This window comes from Drosophila mauritiana, chromosome X, assembly GCF_004382145.1.
Source record: "Drosophila mauritiana strain mau12 chromosome X, ASM438214v1, whole genome shotgun sequence".
Lineage (NCBI taxonomy): Eukaryota > Metazoa > Arthropoda > Insecta > Diptera > Drosophilidae > Drosophila > Drosophila mauritiana.
In genome coordinates this window covers 3,746,342-3,766,785 of record NC_046672.1, presented here as the reverse complement: position 1 = coordinate 3,766,785, position 20,444 = coordinate 3,746,342, and the positions used below count along the sequence as shown (strand labels likewise).

Sequence of the window (20,444 nt, the reverse complement as noted above, 5' to 3'; positions counted from 1 at the left end):
AGGCGGGCGCATACTTTCACCCAAACACTCGAAATAATTTAGCTTCTCGATATTCTAACTGACAAATTTTTAGTCATGTGATAAATTATTAACTCAATGCAAGCGCTTCGATTTAGATTTAATGATTTAATGATTTATATTTGAAACATTTATTTCGCATCCCCTGGCGCTGTGTTTGCATTGGAGTCGAGTAACTTGTCGGCTTGCAATTAATCGCTATCCGCGACCAATGACCCCATCGTGGCCGGGGATCTTGGGCTTGGCACTCCAGTCTAGACGGCACTGGCCACGCCCACAGCGCCAGCGACGCATAATGGTCACGCCCCGAAAACAAAGGCGACTTGTTGAGTCAGTCGATGTGCAATTGAATCGCGGAAGCAACTAACTGGCAGTGAAACTAATGAAATGGTTAAATTTCGGCTCTGCCAGCGTTTTTACTCTACAAAACTGCTAAATTCGGAGGCGCGTTGGAGTGTGCTAAAGGAATTTGGCCAAAGTGACAATGTTTTTGTTTCCTTTTTTTTTTTTTGGGACTCACATCTGCACCTCATTTACATGGCCGACGGGATACTTTTTTGGTTTTGAACAGTAGAGGCGGTGGGTTTAGTCCATTTGCAAAGCATAAAAGTTGAATAAGTTGTTCGGCGTCCAGTTCGGCAAAAAAAAAAAGCCGCCATTAAATAAGTTTTTGTTCCCTGCTTTTTGTGAAGTTCTCGAGATGGGGGTATATATCTGTTCCGGGATGTATATATATTATGTATACACACATTGGAGTGACACCTCCAACGTCAACAACTTGAACATCAGTTTTGGGAGACGCGGCGGTCTGATAACTTTTCAAATTTAGCCGCTTGGAAAAAGAGTGTAAAGAGGCCGCGGAGGAAAGGCCCAGGATGAAGTGGAAGTTGAATGGGAGTTGGCGGTGTTGCGATGTGGCGAAGGGGTGCCCAAAAAGTATGCTAAGTATATCGACGACGGCTACACCACCGGCCGTTTCCCATTTTCCACCCCGATTGCCACCCACTTCCTTACCCTTGAGCTGCGCGTGAAAGACGTTCGTTTTCAATTAAGGTTCAACAACTGGGGAAACTTGTGTGTTGGCCTTAATCTAAATCTCGAAGACCCTATAAACGGCATGGAGTATGGATTGCGACTGCTGAATGAATGTTTGTACAAAAGGAACTGAGTTTTATTTATTTGCGGGTAGTATTGTGGTTTTGAAAGCTGCGAGGATTAACAATATATATGCGGCATATTTCCATTTGAATAGGAATAATTCCAAGCTGCAAGTTCGCTAGAATAGACCTGTATTTGCGGGAGGAACTTTCTTAGGTTTCACAGATCTCCAAAGGACTGGACTGCGATGAATTAAAAAATTTTTGAATTAACATTTATTTTATTTATTATAAGTTGTCCAATACCTATCGCTTTCGCTTTCGCTGTCCCACTCTAACCTTGATGCCTGTTCTCTTCTTGCATGTTACTTGGTTTGCGATGACGACGGATCAAAAAAAAAAAGTTGTTCATAAAAGAAAAAATTAAAGAAAAAAAGAGAGAGGAGAGAGAGAGAAAGAGAGAGTGAGAAGGAGAAGGAAAAAATATATAAAAGAAAATTGAGCAGAGTTGTAGACGCGACATGGATACCAAGTTGGAGGCGCGTGGCCAGTTTCCGGCCTCGTTTCCGGACACATTCAAGAACTTCTTTGCCATGATGAACGAAGACGAGGATCATGTGGGGCTCTTTGCCAATCTGCTGGAGGATAAGGTAGCCCGCGACCCACGTCCACGTCTTTTCGGACGACTTTGCGACAGCGCACATGTCCTAGCATAACAGTTGCATATTAACCATTTCTCTTTCCCTCCTTTCGTTTGGTTTTCCCTCCACGTTCCTAGGTTATTCCGCGCCAGAACAGCCCCGTGCAGCCCCAGCGGCAGCGGTACGGTGGCAGCATGCGGAGTCACAGCGGCGGCGACCGCTCCGATCGAAGGGGTCGCGCCGAGCGGCAGTACCAGCAGCAGATCCAGAATCATCATCATCACCAGCAGCAGCAGCAGCAGCAACAGCAGCAGCAGCAGCAGCAAGGCACCCAACAGGTGAGATGAGATGAGATGTGGCATGTACATGACTTGGTGACGATATACCGATGTATGCCTGCAGCAGCGCGTCTTTCAGTCGCGCAGTCGCAGCGGCAGTGGCAGCAGCGTTGACCTTTATGCTAATCGCAATGTAAGTTTCTCGACCACCACCAACCGGGTCAATTCATTGCGGAGGAATCGCTCGCGAGGATCGCTGACCACTCTGAGCAGCAATGGCTTAAATGCCCTGGGCCTGGGACCCGTGACCCTTGCACCGAATGTCAGCTCGAGCAGCAGCGGCAGCGTCCTGGACTTGACCTTGCCGGGTGGTACTGGCACTGGGACTGGTGACGGAGGTGGCGGAGGTGGATGCGGTGGCCAGAACGTGCATCCTTCGCCCGCTAAGTCGAACCTGAAGCCCGCTCTGAAGGCGACCAACTCGTCGGTGGACCGTGGATGCGCACTCTTCGTTGGAATCGATGGTGAATTTCATTGCGGTGACATCAAGTACTGTTCCCTGCACCATGACAATTCCGCAGATGGCATCCACCAACTCCAGCAGCAGCTCAAGAATCAGCAACTCGGTTCTGGACAGAAACACGTGACTATGGCCTGTTGCGAGTGCGTTTGCGGCAGTGGCAAGGCTGCCCGTTCCGGACCCGATGGCGAGGACAATTGTGGTGCGAACTACCTGAAGGGCTATTCTGGCGGATACATGCTACCACCGACGCCCAAGGGGAAGTCCATCGACAAGACGAGCAACTTCACTTCCGCCGAGCTGGCAGCATCGAAGAATAAGGATCTGCAGGAGCGACAGGAGCGGCAGGAGAAACGTGGGTCGGTCATCCTCGAAAGGGCCTTCGATTTCGGTGAGTTTTTACAAGATATACATATGTCCATATGTATGTACAACTTAATTATTACTTATTTTATATATAGCCGAAATATGTGCGTGTTTTGAATAGTGTTTTAGGAAACTATTTTTTAGCCAAATTTACATAGCATAAAAGCAAAATTTTAAAATAGAAATGCTCTTTCTTCTTGATTAAGTCTCCGCACTGCTTATCGCTTGACAGTGTTGTAAAGCGCAATTAAAAGCGCACGCAATGTAAGCCTGTTCCACAGCGGGCCAAAAGGGAAATCTCGGCCATCTGGATTATCGCCACGGAAATGCAGGCGCTGCAGGGGTTGGCTCTTGATTAGGGAATTAGTCACCAGTTACTGGGCAGCAAAAAGGGCGGACGAAGTGGACGAAGCCTTTCAAGGAGCATGTCCTGCCACGAAGTGCGGAAGTCGGAAGTGCGTGCCATGGGCGGTGGCCCCAATTGCAGAACGAGCTGCCTGTTTGCATGCTGCACGGCCATCGGCTGGCAGGTTAATTAAGACTGCTGCCTGGACTTGTTTTCCGGGCACAAAGTGACTCTTTACGGTGACAATGACATGGAGCACACTTCGTTCTCCGTGCCTCGTGGTCCATGCTCCGGTTCTCCGGTTCTCCGGCTCTCCGGTCCCCGGACTGCAGACTCCGGCTAACGAGGCCGCAAGTCACCTGCCAGATCGCAACTCCCTTTTGCCTGGCCATCGTTGTGGTGGCTGCCACATTGATGCAATTGTGGCTGTTTTGTGGCACCTGACAACAAGTTAAGGGACAAGTCCCGAGGAGTTAAGTCCTTTGTGTCCGTCCGTTCGAAGCACTTTGCTACTTTGCTCCGGACGCACATTACACTAGCTGACAAATTTGCCATTTTTGTTGAATGCATTCTGCGTGAGTTTAGGCCATTTTAATATACACTCGTTGGTTCATTTTCCAGGCTATTTTCTGAAGAGCGCAACTTTTAGCGTGCTAGCTAGTGTTCGAAAACTAAACCGTTTTCATTGATGTTAGCCGCAGGTGTTGGTAAGAGGGAAAATATTAACCGAATGCCGCCCAAGTTGACATAAAGAAAGCTCTTTAACTTAATTTAATTTGGCTGGGAATCTGCTCAGAGCATTAGCTTCAGCCACTTGACTTTAAAAAGTGTTTTTATTTAATCCGAAAATGTCGTTAAGGAAACTCTGACAATGGCTGTTTGTGTACATTGCAATCTTCCTCTCGAAAATTCAGCTGGAAAATACACTTTAACTTGAATTTTGTACCTGTGTCAGCCGGCGACGTGCGAATCCACGAACAGCGGATATTGGGCAAATGGATAAAGTACCCCGAAGGATCCACCTTCCATTTGCTGCTGGTAAATGCGCTTTAAATTCGCTTTAAATAATAAAACGGATAAGTCAAGGCCGCAAGAAAGGGGCAAAAAACAAAAAAAAACAGAAAAAAACGATCCGGAAGGGAGCCCAAAAACGAAAATTAAACATCAACTTAAAAAGTGGCAAATGAAGAGTATAAAGCGAAAAAGGTCCGACATTTACCCGTCGCTTGTCCTGAAGCCTTTTTGGTCTTTTTTCCCCCTTTTTTTTGAGGGGGCGAATCGGAGGCGGGTGACACTGACGGGTTACATGGATAATCGGCTCCTTTTTTGGGTGGGCGGGTGCCTGTTTGTCAGGTGAAGGGATTCCAACTTTAAGATACTTTCTGCCTTTGTCCACTTAATTGCATTTGGTAAACTGTTGAATGGAGCCGCTCGATAAAAGGACCGGCGACTCATTTCTGTAATGGATGGGCGCCTCATGGTGATTAATTTGACTGAATGCGGCTGAAAAAGGTTTGAACCGAATAGAGCCTCCCGGACGTTATGATTAATCGGCGGGATCAACGGAATTAAATCTGGTTAAAATCATGCCCTCAAATGAACAAAGACAAGTGACAAATGCTTTGAATGGCATGCCCATTAACCGAATGATTGAACTGCCAATGGGCACAATACAATAGATGCCGTCTTAAGAAAACCATTTAATAGACTCCCAGCTCTTAGCTACAGTTGCCAAAATTTAAACGATGGCTGCGTCATAAAATTCTTAAGCTCTGTCGACGAAGAAATGTGCCACACGCTAATTAAGAGAAAGCACCCAGAAAGTTTCCTAGGCAAACTCGGGGGCCATGAAATTTAATCATAAATATGTTGAAAACAATTTTTATGGCCACCCATTGGACAAGGACGAAATTTCCTGGGTATATTCCTCAGAGAAAATTAAAAAATAATGAGAATGTAGCCTGATGAGGAAATTGTGCACTTTAAAACGCATCCAATCGTTAAACCAAATGTTTTGGAGACCAAAATCTAGACAGTTCTTATTAACTATTAACATGAACTGCCATTGTAAGTCGTGACTTTTGAGTGACAGGATTTCCTTAAATCAAATGAATATTAAACTGGGTATTCTTGAGGTCGAGTCTGTTAGCCTGTCATATGTGGCCATATTTTAAGCGATGCTCCGGGTCTAACCGACCATTTTTATGGCGCCCACCGACGCACAAAGAGCCAAAGTTTATTAATTTTTTTTTTTCGCCCAGCAACAAAAGGAAACAGCAAAGAAAACTTAAGCTTGGCTATAAACATGTAAACAGAAAGCAAACACACTCACACGCTTGCAAACAGAAAGTCGTTGGAAAATGTCTCGGAAAAGTTTGCTTTTTGGGTTCTGGCAAAACATTTTCATATTTGACTTCAACTTGGGAAACATAATTCCTGGGGAAGGCAGACACACACAACGCAAAAGCGATATACAGACACCCGGGAACAGGTGGCACAGGTGGCCCAGGTGTCCCTGCCCACATTTTTCCCATATAACATAGATAAGGATGAAAAGCGTAGAGGGTGTAGGATGTAAGGATGGGCCCAGTGGAACTGGCCACATCGTTGCGGTTGGTTTCTGTGAACTGGACGATGGAGAGACAATTATGAAACTAACAGACGACTTGTTTCACTCAACTGCTGAGATTCTGTCATTTTCCCAGCAATTTCCCAAGCTATTTTGTGTCAATTTTGCATGAATCTGTAATTGCCTTTGGAATCTTGTCAGATCAATTCAACTTCAGGCTGGAACTCAGCTGAATTTTAAGGAATACCTAAATGCAGTAGTAGTAGCTATTGTACAGGAGTATTTTATTTACAAAATGGCTTCGCTTTTATTGTAATGAAACTTCCGCCGTTCTATTTACTCTATCCTGATTGCTGCCCGTGGTTCCGGTCCGGGTGCTCAGATGCCAGCTGCGACGAAAGCGACAGCATAAGCAGCAGCACCCACAATCCCGTGCCCTCGCCGGCTCCACACCAGCTGGCCTACAATGTCCTCAAGCCGATCCTCAAGCAGCCGCAGCAGCAGCAGCAGAAGGCAATGTTGCAGCCGCAACATCAACAGGTAAATGTACAGCAACATCAAGGAGTTACGCAGCTGCAATATCAACAGGTGACGCATCAGCAACTGGGCAACCAGCAGCATCAAGTGGTGACCCATCAGCCCCACCAACAGGTAACCCACCAGCAACATCCAGGAGGAGGTGCCCACCAGCAGCACCAAGTGGTTGCCCATCAGGCACACCCCCACACGCAGGTTAGCCACCAGCAGCCCGTGCTGCAGGTTCAGCTCCCGACCCCCGGGGTGCACGTGGTGCACCGCCTGCTGCCCACACCGCCCACCCACAGTGGAAAGGGGGCGTACCACACGCGTGAGGCGGCCTTGCAGCGGGTGCAACAGCAGAGCGGCTATTACAACCAGGGGCCGAGCACCTCGGCATCTGCCTACGGCTATAACCAGGCCATGGAGCAACAGCAGATGCAGCAGCAGCTGCACTACGATCCGCACCAGGAGCTGCAGTTCGAGCAGCATCAGCCGCACCAGTCGCATCAGCAACATCAGCAGCAGCAGCTGCAGCATCAGCAGCAGCAGCAACATCAGCAGCAGCAGCAACATCAGCAGCAGCAACATCAGCAGCAACAACATCAGCAGCAACATCAGCAGCAGCAGCAGCAGCTGCAACAGCAACATCAGCAACAGCAACAGCTGCAGCATCAGCAGCAGCATCAGCAGCAACATCAGCTGCAGCATCAGCAGTACGCGGATGACACCGAGCTTGATTACGATACGGAGTGGGAGTTGGATGAGGAACCTGCTCCTCAGATTGTGCCGCCACTCACCACCTTCAACGATTTCGTCAACGCGGCTCAAAATCCAACTGGCAGTCGTGTAAGTATCGCTGAAATATTATTCACGTACAATTGTTGTTGAAAAAAAGAAAATGTTGATCGATTTTATTATTATTTATTGCCACAAAGTTTGTTTGCGTAAATGTCTCATATTCATGTCAATCGTTATTGGATTGCGGTCTCATATTCATGCTTGAAGCCAAACAGACACTTTAAAGCCAATTAGTTCAATAATTAAATGTGTGTGCTGCAATAAATATTTACATTCCTATAACACAAAGTTATTTTTCAGCGACACCTCTAACCCCTTACAACTTGTCTCTTTATTTTTCACCATACCATGACCATTCATAGCAGAGTCTGCGGGCCCAGAAGTCGCCGATTTTGAACAGGCGTCGCGCCTCATCCATAGCCGGAAATCTTTTGCATTCGGATTACACGTACACCCGGAATAGCATCGGTGGAGCTCCGATCGACTCCAACGACTTTCAGCGCATTTCGCATAGCAGCAGTGCCAGGTATGAATTGACAGTTCTTGGTTCAAGTTCAATTATGTTTGGTGTCGAGGTTCGTTATGTTAATTATTCCATGGTTGCGAATCAGTATTCGGCTAAAGTCGTTAGAAGACCAATTTGTGATGACTTTCGCCAACTTTTTAGCTTCAGTTCCGAGGAAGATTAAGCTGATGATAAAGTAGCTGCAGCTGGGGGCACAAGTCCTCTTCGAAGGCGTCCAGTCATAAACAAGTAAAAATGATAATTAAAAAGTTTGCAACAATGCCAGGCAAGCAGGCAGGCAGGCAGGTGGGTAGAGCAGAAGGGCCACCCTAATTAGGTGACCCCGACCGCCTAGAGCCTTCAACTGTGACCTCTCGTCGCCTCCCTGTGGGCCAACAGTTGTTGGCCATTGTCTTTGGCTTCCCAGCGCGACCTTGGCCCAATGGGTTTTTTCAAAATGGAAACTGTGCTGGTTTTAATGCCAAATGGCTTTTCAAATGCTTCACGCTTTATTCCATTCACAATTCACTAGCAAATGGCTTGTGAGAGCTTCAGACACAATTGCATTTAGCTTTAAAAAAAATAAAAACAAGTGCACTTTTGCAACATTCCATTCCGGAAAAGAGGAATTTTTTAATGAGTTCACAGTTTGCCACATCTATCGCTTCCCGCCGGCGAAGCCAGAAGTTTCCATGAAAATCTTAAAGCCAGTCGCCTCTCTTTGCTCTCGAGCAATTTAAGATGAAGCGTCAGCTTTTGGGGGAAAAAATGGAACGTCTACTGCTGTTTGATCCGAGTTCCATCCTGAATAACCTTTCCGAATTTAATAAGAGTTTAATTTTTCTCGCTGAATATTCGCTGTGCGTCCTAATTGGGCTAATTACACTAAAAGCCAGCGGGTCTGGGGCAATTTTCAATCAGTTTTCATCAAGCTCGCTGCTAAGTAGCCTAATTATGAGCTGAAACGCAATTAACCTTAAGCCAAGCCATGACCATTGAATCACACACTGCGTGTGCAGATACACAGAGGGCAATTATCATTTTCGAACTTAAATCTATAGTTAGGGTTCTCAAATAACTCAGTTCTCAATAAGGGAGCAAGAGCAATTATTTGCAATTAACATTTACATTTCTTGCTGCTTCCAGGGATCGCATGTCACTAGCCGGAGTCCTGACCTTTCAGCAGGCCATGTCCGGAGCTGTGTCACCGCAGTATGGCACAGTGGGATCGCTGAATCCCCAGCCACCCGCTACTGGTGAAGCCGGGAAGCCGGGAATTGTGGGATCCGATGGCATTGGCGGTGGCGGATCTTCACACAACTTAAATTTGACGGTGGGCCTGGGGTTTCTCGGTGGTTCCAGCACCACTTTGGCTGCTGTCGCCGAGGTGACTAGTGGACCGGATGGCAATGGCGACTCCACCGACTCCCCGTCCCCGGTCTCCATGATTCCCACCAATCAGCAAAAGCAGCAGCAGCAGCTGTTGCAGTTGCAGCTACAGCAGGAGCAACAGCATCTGCCCACGCATTTGCCCATGAAGCGGGAACGAGGCGTGGGCGAGTCCTCGGGGGCCAGCACATCCGGCACCGCCATCGCCGAACTGGCCTCCTCCGTCGTCCTGGCCACCCAGTCCGGCAAGCCGATGACGGAGCGACAACGCTTAAGGACATCCAGCATGCCGGCGGAAAGTCGAAGGGTGAGTAATATCCCAAAGAAGCTACAACACTTGGCAGACAATATAATTATATTTCTGACAAATGACTTATAAACAAGTAGTATTTAAACTCAATCGTCGGATGCGATACGAAACATTCAAGTCACGATTATCCCAAGCTTCCACAAAACTGCCCAGTCATGGAAACTATTTATTTTTGCCCAAATTCGGCAGCTGGCAACTGCATAGTCCAATTCAGTCAGTTCGGCCAGCACGCTCGTGGGGATTATCGCACCGACATGGGACGACAAGTAATTGAAACTCGGACCGGGGAACAAAAGTCGTTTAAGGACAGCCATTAGCACTCCACTCAGCGCTGAAATATGCTTAATAGTAGCCGGCAGTCGAAAGAAAAGCTTGATCTGTGCTCCAGACGAAGGAGGAACCGAAGATTACACATGTATCGGGGGAGTCTACTTCAGTGTGGCTGTGCGACTCGGCCAAGTTTGCAGCATTCAGCATGAGTAAGCATTTGATACATGGCTCTGCTCTTGGCCCTCCGCCCCCGGGTCATTGGCTGCCTGAGTTGCTTTTTAGGGAGCGATAGGAGTGGGCCTGGCTGCCAAGCTTATCATGCCCCGACCACCGACCTCCGACTGCCACCGACCATCCCCCAGTGGCCAGATCCAGGCCCACTTGTGCCTTGTGCCTTCCTGTATCGTTTTTGGCACACTTGAAAAATCGCCACAATCAGCTGGCAAGTTGAGTGCACTCCCAACATATATATATACTATGTATACTATATATACTTATTGTTTATCAAGGCATTCCCTGGACACTGAAGATAGTTTCACTGAACAAAAAACTGATTTCTATCTATTCTATTTCCATATTTGCAAAAGGACTCATGCCATTTGGTTTGCCTTTAAGGTATTATAGGACATTTTTTGTCACTTCCGAGCTCTATAAATATTCAATAGGTGCATAAAGGTCGACTCATTCAATTGTCCCTATGGCCGTGTGCCATTATCGTGGATTTATGGCTGCGGTGGCGGCCGTGGGCTTCATAATCCCCACGCTTCCTCGGCTGACTTGCACTTGTCTGGTCGGTGCAGCTAATGTAATTAGTTTGTGAAATTACTCGAGTGAAAATTGTGCAACGCGTGCTGCGAAAAATACGTGCCACCTGGAATACCTGCACCTGCCACAGTCGCAAGGGACTCAAAGCGGCAAGAAAGTGGGCCAGCCGGGGGCATTGACCCGAAGTTTTCACATTTTCCGGCACAGAACCTTATACAGAGATGCGCCGTCTGGAAATTGATTTCTCTGCAATGGGCGCTGGTTGCAATCAAAGTGAGCGGGAAAACCTTCAAACGGTATCAATGGCAAGCACATTGATGGGTCGCACCGGCGAAATGACGTGGATCTGCCTGGAGTCCGGGGCTCAGCATTAAATGCCTAATAGTGTCAAGTGTGCGTCGCACTCGACACCAAAAAAGGAGCAAACTTGTCGACTGCAGGCCCGCATCCATTCACACTTCACCGCCACTTCCGTCGCCTGCAAGCAAACAAAAAAGGAATAAAGCCAGAGAGGCTGAAACCCCCAAGGGAGCCGAAAAAGTGCAGAAACTTTTGTGCCACCATTGCCCGAAAGGCCAACCGCAAATATGTGTGTCCTGTAAGCCCATCGGGGGCAACCGCCCTGCAATTGGCAGGAACAGGAGCCGGTACTTTGTGCTCCCTACTCGTTTCGGGCCCAAAACTGCTGGAGGTGTCTTAAATTCGACGTATGTTTTCCATTTGCAAAGGCTGCACTTACTCCATATTGGGCAGCTTAAAAGATATCGAATATCTGTGCAGGACCAACAGTTGTAGGCTTTTGCCCACATATGTATATGTTCTTATCATTATGATAAAATGTATTTGAAAAATGGTTTTATTTGTATGATTCGTTGACAAGCTGTCAACGGTGCGTATGCGCAATTTTTATGAGTGTGACATTGCGTATACGCCTAGGAGGCAGCTGACATGGCGTATGCGTTATTTTCAAAATGTTATCATTCCGTTTTCATTTTGCTATTTTATTTTCACTTTGCAGCCCCGTCTGGCGGAGATGCGACGCTCGGCCATCCATGCCGGTGATCCGGACATGACCTACTACCGTCTGCGGAGCTTCAGCATCACCTCCCATGGCATCTGCAACTTGGGCGATTCCCTGAGGCGAGTTGCGAAAGCCCTGATACTTTTGCCAGGCTCTGCCATTTATTATTCTTCTTTTTCTTTATTTTCCTGGAACAGAAGCCGCAGGTCACGTTCGATCAACTCCGTGACTTCCACCGGCACCTCAAACAGCGGCGTGGATCGACACAATAGGTGAGTTCAGTGGTTCAACGCTCGACGTTCAATGCTCAATGTTCAAATGTTCAGTGTTCAATGTTCGGCGAACAAAAGTGGCTGGCTGGCAATAAATTGTTTATGAAATGACAGTTCACATGGCGACAACAATGCGAAACGTGCGGCATTTTCGCGTCTATATAGACTGACTAATTTCATACAATTTCCACGCCAAACACTTTCCGCTGCCATTAACAACGGCATCTTGGAGTCTGGAGCTTGGGGACCCAAGATGGGGATGAATCGTAACAATGCCAAAGCGTTTTCCCTCTCATTGACGAGGAAAACGACGCGTTCCCTGAACAGTGGCAACAATCGCTTTAATTGGTATTTTACTTATTGTTTTGGTATGGATTTCATCTAAACTCTGTTTCTACTCCACTTGATGGCACAAAAGATTAGTTAACACATACATATATATTCATTTAATTTTGATTGCCTATGGATTAGGTTGCTCCACTGTGCCTCGCTGATTCGCTTATTAATGTTATTCGTATTGCCTGTATCTTCGTAGCAACGCATCGGGGGCATCGGGCGAAGTCATCGACGGGGATCCCAATGTTCCGGCCTACAAAATTGCCATGCTCGGCGCCTCCGGAGTGGGCAAGACCACCCTGACTTACCAGTTCACCACTTCCGATTACATATGCGCCTACGACCTGAGTCTCGGTAAGTCGGTGTACGAAATTCATTATTTACCAGGCTCTTTTCAATTGTCACTTCTTTTAATCGGGCATGTGTAGGGCTATACTTAAATAAATTGATTGATTTGATTAAATATCAAATATATGTTTAGTTATGCTCAGAAATTGCTCAAATTGTATAAAATTTATAAGTGAATCACGTACCTAAATGGCTATCTAAGTTTGGGTAAATTTCGAAATTTACTTTTTGTCCAGGCACACGTTAGGCAATGTAATTGAAAATGAAGTCGCCCTTTCAGAATCACCTCCCCACCACGCCCCCCGCCCCCCGCCTGGCGCTCCACTACGCGGCTTTTAATCAAACACATTTGCATTTTAATTATGGCACAAAGTCATAAAATATGAAAACCGCCGGCGCTAATTTCATTAACTTTCGCGACCATATCACCGGATCCCGGAGTGTGGAAACGCTAGAGAACATGGCCAAGTTGGCTGCCAACCACTTTAATAGCGGCTTTGGAGCTTTTAAGTGGATTTTCAGAGTGAAGTGGAGAAGGATTTCCACTGCCATCGGCTTAGTGTCCCGCTTTTCGTCCAGAAACTCGCATTAGTCGCAAATAGACTGGGATGCAGTGTTTTCCAGTCCCTCCCCTCTCGATTCAGCATTTGGCATGGCATGGCTTGTTATTGTTACTTCCAAGAACGATGCAAGGCAATGCCTATCAAGCGTATTAGGGAAACTGCAGTGATTTAAAGTTTCTAGTCTCTAGTCACTAGTCTCTAGTCTTACCTTAGTTCAGTTTTCAAGTGCCATACGGGCATGGTATGGATGAGCGGTGCTCAAAGCCGGAAAACTCTTCTCTTCCTTTTTTTTGTCTGCCGGGGTCTGGCGAAAATTGACGTAATTAGTCAGACCAAAAGATGCTAGTGCATCCGCTCCGAAGTCGAATTAATTGAATTGTGCCACTATCGAATTACCTTTTGAGCAGCGGACTTTAATGGACCACACTTGTGTTCTGGCACTGAGTTAATTACGTCTGGGATGCTGGAAGCTCAACGGCTTGAGTTTTGGCTGGAGTAATCCGATCATGGCGAAAGTTGCCGAAACCCAATATTTCATTAGCAGCGGATAAATGCTGCTGCAAGTGGCGCAACATGTGTGTGTCGCCGTGCAGCAACAGTTGCCAGCGGATGATTTCTGGTCAGGAAGCAAGCGCCCGCATGCGATTTGGAAATTCTATATTAATGGAGTGCGGCGTACTTATATCATTATCATCAAGCTTCATTGTACTTTCCTGTGCAATACGGGCTCCGATTGGTCTCTGTTCGCCTCGCTGGCATTTGCAGCTGGACAAGGCCAAAGGGCCGAAAAGTGGCATTGCCATGGTCGTTTGTGCAGGATTGTGTGTGTTGTGGAGATAATAAAACTGGGAGCTTTAATTAGTCCACAAGGAGGGGCGAACTTTATGACAATCGTGTGTGCGAGTGTGTGTGTGTGCTGGGGGTCTTTGCCCTTTTGGTTGCCAACCATTGTTGGCAATTAACATAGATGAGTTGTCCTACGAACTGGTTCCTAGCTTGCCAGCTGCACTGCTTCCACTGCTTGCACTGCTTGAGGGCTGCGTGTGTGGTTTCGATACTCGAATGCTTTCCTGCAGCACACGCAAATTGCTGTGTGCTTTTGCGTGTGGGCGGCATCTTAGCCATATTTCGCTAATGGCTGCCACGATTGCATGACCACAGAAATCTGTGGGCGGCGGAACTGCTTTGGCCACGCCCTCGAAAGCAGATGGTAAATTTATTACATGCCATGTCTCCGTTTGGAGTAAGTCTAAGTGCCTATGATTTTGGACAATCGCCCTGATTTCAGTTACATTTATGCAACAACCACTATTGTAGAGCAACATTACAAAACACCTTTTGAACACAACTGTACCCAAAACTGTACATGTGGCATCTAAACGAAAATAGACTACAGTCTATATTTGACTTTTTCTAGAAAGCCCCAATAATCCTCAGCCATTTCAGACACCGCACTTATTTTAGCCATCAGTGGCTAATAATACACGCCCCCAAAATGTTTTGCTTTTAGGGACGGCCAGTGCGTGTAATCTCACCAAAATCGCATGGGGTTTTCCCAGCTTTTCCTGCTTTTCCCCGCTTTCCGTTGGCTTGTTTGCACAGGCGTTTGGATAATTGCATTGCAATGACTCGCGGTTGCCGTTCGCCGTTCGCCTTTTGCCGCTCCCCAATTGCATGGCTAATCGGCTAAGCCGTCGAAGGACCCATGTTCACGCTGGAAGGCAGAAGGGGGCTTCTTCGACCACCGACCACCGACCACCGACAACGGCAATACAGCACGTTTGCTTTTTCTATTCAATTTGTGCGGCACCGCCCACGCATGGTAAATTACTTGCAACATGCAAATTAAGCGGCGAAGTGTGTGGGCTTTTTTGTTTCTAGTCATTTAACCATTTCACCATTTCAGCATTTGGATGCAGGGGGTCGACTGGCGTCTAAATATTTGCCACAGCTGAATGCAAACAGAGTCGGACGCAAACTGCAGTCATTGTCTGCTCCTGCGACTCCTGCCCAGCTCCTTTCGTCCTTTTCCGCTGCTCCAGCCACCCAAGCTGCCCCTTCATCCTGCTGGCTCGTGTCAGACTGCTGACAAAGCGTACATGGAGGGCGGTCCTCGTGCACTGACAAAAAAAATCGTGCCTAATTGGAGTTTTAAGGCAAAATAAGAAGATTCAGCGAGAAGTCATTTAAATTCGTTCGCTTTTAGGATTTCACCATTTTTAGGCCTAAATAGTCCCTTATTTTATGCACAACATTCGATATAATGGTCCAAATGTGGAATGCCATATCTCGTTAAACTCGTAATTAAATTTCCCATCGAAGTGCATTTAAACCTGGTAACATTCAAATTTGGCTATTTTTCGGAAAAAATACTTTATAAAAACTGCGAAAATATATAAAAAAAATACTTTGGAGAGTCAACCGAAAAGAGATTTGCATAGTTACCCAAGGTTATTAGCCGTAAAAATCTGCATTTGTTTTAGTTCTGGGAGCGTTTTTAGTCAGAATATAGCAAAAAACCCATATAAAAAAGTTTATAACTGGATTTCCGTGAAAAAACAGTAAGTTAGTTTTATTCACAAAATGGAAAATAGTAACACAAATCTGGAGTGCCATATCTTGTTGAGCTCGTAATGAAATTTCCTATCGAAGTGCATTAAAATCTGGAAACTTTCAACTTAAGCCATTTTTCGCAAAAATCACGATGTAACCCCTTATAAAAAATGCGAAAAATCGATGAAATTTTTGTTTTTCAAATGAATCCAAAACGTGGTGTCCGTCGTTTTCTAATGAAAATTTCTGTAAAAATCCGTTTTCGTTTTTACCTATGTGACACTTTTTAGCCAAATTATAGAAAAAACCCAATTTGAAAAAAAATCGCATTTCTACCGAAAGTAAAACTTGATTACCGTCAAAAAAGAGTCAGTTTGCATTGGAAATATTAGTTCAAATAGGGAAGTTTCCAAACTTAATTTTCTGGCAGTGTTGCAGTGTGACGTAGCACTTTCCGTGTGCTCCAAGGGACAAGAAGGCTTCACGGCTCCAGAGTAGCGAGTACGGAGCACCGAGGGTCGGTTCCCAGTTGCCAACACCCGGTGTGGCCTCCACTCCAAGTTCACTGTGTGCGTCCTTTTCCACGTTTCATGGCTGGGCTAAAAAAAAAACAGTCAATGTGGACAGAGAAAGGGGAGCGTCAATTGCGACATTAACTTGCTGGGCAAATAAAATCACTTTGATTACGGTTTTATGGGCGGCACGCCCCTCCAACGCCCACGATGGTTGTTGCCACCCCTTGGCCCCCCTGGTGCAATTTGATCGATTTAAGACCCTAGAACTGCATTCGAGTACTTGTTATTTTGATTTCCGTGAAAACATTCAGAGCTCAGGGCTTGCTTTCATTTTTTCTGATGGCAATGTAAATGCACTCCTCGAAATACACGCTTGAACAATGCACTTCACGTTGGCTGCTTTGTTATCTTGTAATATAATTACCAATTAGTTTTTATATACCCATATATATTATATATACATACATTTATATATTTTTTAGATGATGACTACGGACAGAAGACGGTGTCGGTGCTGGTCGATAACATTGAGACGGACTTGGAGATTATTGATCATCCCGCATGCGAGATGTCGGTGAGTAACGATTCCCCTGAAAACTGCCTCTTATCTGGCTGGGAGTTTTTCCGTTTTCCGAATTTTCCGATTTTCCCAGTCTGGCTAAGTGGATCAAGCTGTGGACTTACAGCCATCTGCCACTGACAAATGCCATTTACACGTTGTCGGTCGTCACTTTAAAGAAGAAACATTGTGATGGCATGACACCAAAATATTGCAAATTGCTAAGTAAATTGCAATTGCAATTAGCAAATGTTCAACACAAAACCATTGCAATTGTCGGTTAACCCATGTGCGATTTCTTAAGTCTGGATTGAGAGAAGCTTTGGGTCTTTAATTTGAGCAAGGGGTCAGGCGTCTCAGCTGGAACAACGTGAACTTTTCCATCCCTTTTGGCCCCACCCACCCAGCTCGTCGTCAGGCAGCTTGAAATTTCATTAGAACGATTTTTGTAGCCTACTTTTCTGCGCCATATGGCTCATCTCACTCTTGGTTTCTATTATTTCTCCACCACAAAATTGGTTCTCGCCTGCAGACGGAGGCCTTCTGCGCCACCTACAACATCGACCTCTTCGTGGTGGTCTACTCTGTGATAGATCGAAACACTTTCGCAGCAGCCGAGCGTGTCCTGCAGTATCTCAAGGAGAACGAGATGCTCTTGTCCCGCGGAGCCATCCTGGTGGCCAACAAAACGGATCTGCAGCGACACCGAGTTGTCACCCGTCAGAGTAAGCAATCTATTCAATTTTTGTGTGTTGATTGACCGGATTAAATCACAGCCATATCTTTTATTTGTAAAACGACATTGCGAGAACATATTCTATACTTTTTAAATGAGGGCAAAGAACTAATCCAGTTGGTCACACACCACCAATTCTTCAATTCCAGTGGGTCGCAAGGTGGCCAAGGAAATAGCGTGCAAGTTTATCGAGACGTCCTCGGGACTGGATCACAATGTGGACGAGCTGCTGGTCGGCATCGTGGCCCAGGTGAAACTCAATCCGCAGCGTTTGCGATTGCTAACGGAATTGGAGCTGCAGCGCCTGAATCTCCAGAGTACCATCCAAAAGCACCGTGGAATGCACCTGCAGACGCGTCGGATGGTCCGCCAAATGAGCGTGTGCCAGGGCGACGGGGAGATCTTCGATGGCGGATTGCCGGAGGGGCTGCAGAACGGCGAGGCCAACGACGATCCGGACGGAGTGCCTAGCACATCGAAGGCCGGACGGTCGCGGATCGAGAATCCCAACCGCAAGCCCTTAAACCTGGAAAGCATATTGAAGATGGGCGAAAGCGAGGTGGACGAGGACGAGGATGTGGTCAAGTCGTCGCAGCTGAGCAAGTTCAATATGCTGGCGGCCTCCATACGTCATCGTCGTCCATTCCGCAAGCGTCGCTCGTTCGACGGCGGCGTTTCCACGTCTGCAGCCGCGGATGCAGCCGCCGAACTGCAGCGGCGTTATCAGCTCCGGGCCATGGATGATCTGCAGCTGGAGGGACGGCTGGCAGGAGCGACGGAGGAGCGCTTCGGGGAGAGAAGTGGACTGGCCGACAGCGATGACGAGGAGGACGGTGAGGACACAGTGGATGGAGGACACCGCAATGCCTGCAACCGGAAGGTGGTCAAGAAACTAACCGCCCGCACCAAGGTATTCATCTCGTCGGTACTGCGCTTCAAGAAGGCCATCAGCCTCAAGCGGCGCAACTCCTCCAGCTGCAGCGATCTCTTCGTGATCTAAACGGTTGGCGGCGGCGGCATAGGAAGTAGGAAGCATAGGAAGCATAGACTGAATGTACATAAACGGAGTATAGAAGGAGGCGAAGTGGGAGCATAGAAATGGAAGCGGAAGCGGAAACGGAACCGGAACCGGAACCGGAACCATCCAGACCAGGAGATCCAGAGACCAAAACAGGCAGGCAGGCAGGCACAACGAAACAGCAGCGCAAACCGAGGTGGAGTCGAACACGGAAGTGCAGGAGTAAAGGAGGTCAACTTATGAGGAAGTTTCCAGTTGCATATTCCACAAAAACTACAGGGACATTTTCCGTTTCATTGGCCAACGGACGTTTGCAGATTCAGAGCTATAGATTTTGCACTTTTTGATGGCAACTGCAACTCGTCGGGCGAAGGCAAGCAATATGAAATTCTGGGCCAAACAGATTTCTAGAAATTTATAATCACTTGAAATGGCATTTAAAAGAGTGGTCTAGTTAACCATGGCCGTGCGACTTGCGGACTGAAAATATATTGTAGACAACCTTTGGAAACGTATGTAAGTGATATTAAGCATCTAGAAAGTTTTGAACAGGCGAATATAACATAACATTAAAAAGCAAAAGACATACCCTTTTACCACGAACCCAGCCGGTAGGTGGCGCTGCAAATGCGGACAATAATTTTCTTACCAAAAATATTGATCAGCAAATTTTACAAAATCGAAAATCCAAAATCGAAAAACAAAGGGTTAAGCACGTTTTATGCAAATGCAAAATGCAAAATCGAATCCTATCCGCTTGAAAACAAAATGAAAAATGCAGCTAAAATGAAAAAAAAAGGAAAACATAAACAAACTTCGGCTTTGTTTGAGTGGCACATACATACATACTCGAGGAAACAGGAAAAACCGCAATTGCAATATACATACATATGTAGAGAAACAGGGCAAGGAATTGCACTCTATTTTGTTATGTCGTTTTTGTGGTTTCTAGTTATGATTAATCGCGTGGTTTCTGACCAGTTTCAAACAAATAATGAATTGACTTTATAACATAATGCATATATTGAGTAATATGGTGCAATTATGCATTTTTTTTTTCAACCAATGAACATGACATATGATGTATGTAGACAGGAATTCTGGCAAACAAATGAAAGCCAAAAAGAGCAGTATGAAATAGTCCAAACCCTTTTTTTTTTAGAGTGGCAAGCATATTAATGAAATCGATTTCATAATGTCAATGGTCCAACTTAATGGCTCAACTATTAAAACATTTTAAACATTATTGTAAACAATTAAAAACCCTATTTTACATTTACCCTCTTTTGTGATAATCTTATAGTTGCTTATTTACCAAAAAAGACAAAAAAAAAAAAAAACAACCTTCCACCAACAATTTAGGTATTAATATATTTTTCCTATATTAACTGCAATTTACAATAAAGCAATGTGAGAGCTTTTTGTAAGATGCGCACCCTTGGAACTGCTGCTCGTTTGGCTATTGCTGAACTATAAATATACATATGCACATCTATTGATACATGAAAAAAAATAATTGTCTAGCGCCGAGTTTTTAAGAAAAAAAATGTTTTTTTTGCGCGTCTTTGATCCAGAATAGGCAAATAAGTATTTTACACTTCTAAATGTCGTGTGGTAAGAATACCGAAAATACACTGAAACCACTGAAAGCACTACATAAAGTACATAAAAATAAACATAACAACAGCAGATATCATCTGTACAATGAAACAAAGAGTTCTACAAAAAGTTACAGCAAATGGCACCCGAACAGGGATTCTATACAACACACAGAATATTCAATATTAATAGCTTATGAATGCTAAATCAGAGGAAAAGACTAAACTATTAAAGTCAAATCTTCTTCCTCCAAGACATCGGAGGCGGAGATGAAGTACCTCCAATATCCCCTAAGTTTTTCCGATTGCTTTTGTAATTCCGTCGGTCGTTGGAACGCCAGCCAAAACCATAATGCGCTTAACCAAAGCCTGCAATACTGTCTTCAAATGGAACAGGCACGAAATAATGTACACAATTGGTGTTTTTGGAAATTTCTTAGCGGCTACCATCGCAAACTCAGAAATATAGCAAATGGAATATCGACCAAGCGACGGGGTTTTCACAATAATTTTAATAATTTTTGGTTAAACTTT

The 20,444-nt window shown here is 45.8% G+C and overlaps 1 protein-coding gene across 3 annotated transcripts; it reads left to right on the top strand.

Moving 5' to 3' along the window:
- Positions 1-1,636: 1,636 nt before the first annotated feature.
- On the top strand, positions 1,637-19,984 carry LOC117147714. 3 transcript variants are annotated; one of them, XM_033314714.1, is made up of 13 exons: positions 1,637-1,765; positions 1,894-2,094; positions 2,159-2,558; positions 2,616-2,945; positions 6,218-7,200; positions 7,515-7,678; positions 8,804-9,353; positions 11,410-11,531; positions 11,610-11,684; positions 12,220-12,374; positions 16,482-16,573; positions 17,091-17,283; positions 17,444-18,294. In XM_033314714.1, exons 1-13 carry the CDS (start codon positions 1,637-1,639, stop codon positions 18,292-18,294), a joined length of 4,245 nt encoding a protein of 1,414 aa, XP_033170605.1. The 3 variants fall into 3 exon arrangements, with proteins under 3 accessions (XP_033170605.1, XP_033170602.1, XP_033170604.1); XM_033314711.1 differs by having other exon boundaries at positions 2,159-2,945; positions 17,444-19,984; XM_033314713.1 differs by having other exon boundaries at positions 2,159-2,945; positions 7,518-7,678.
- Positions 19,985-20,444: the final 460 nt, after the last annotated feature.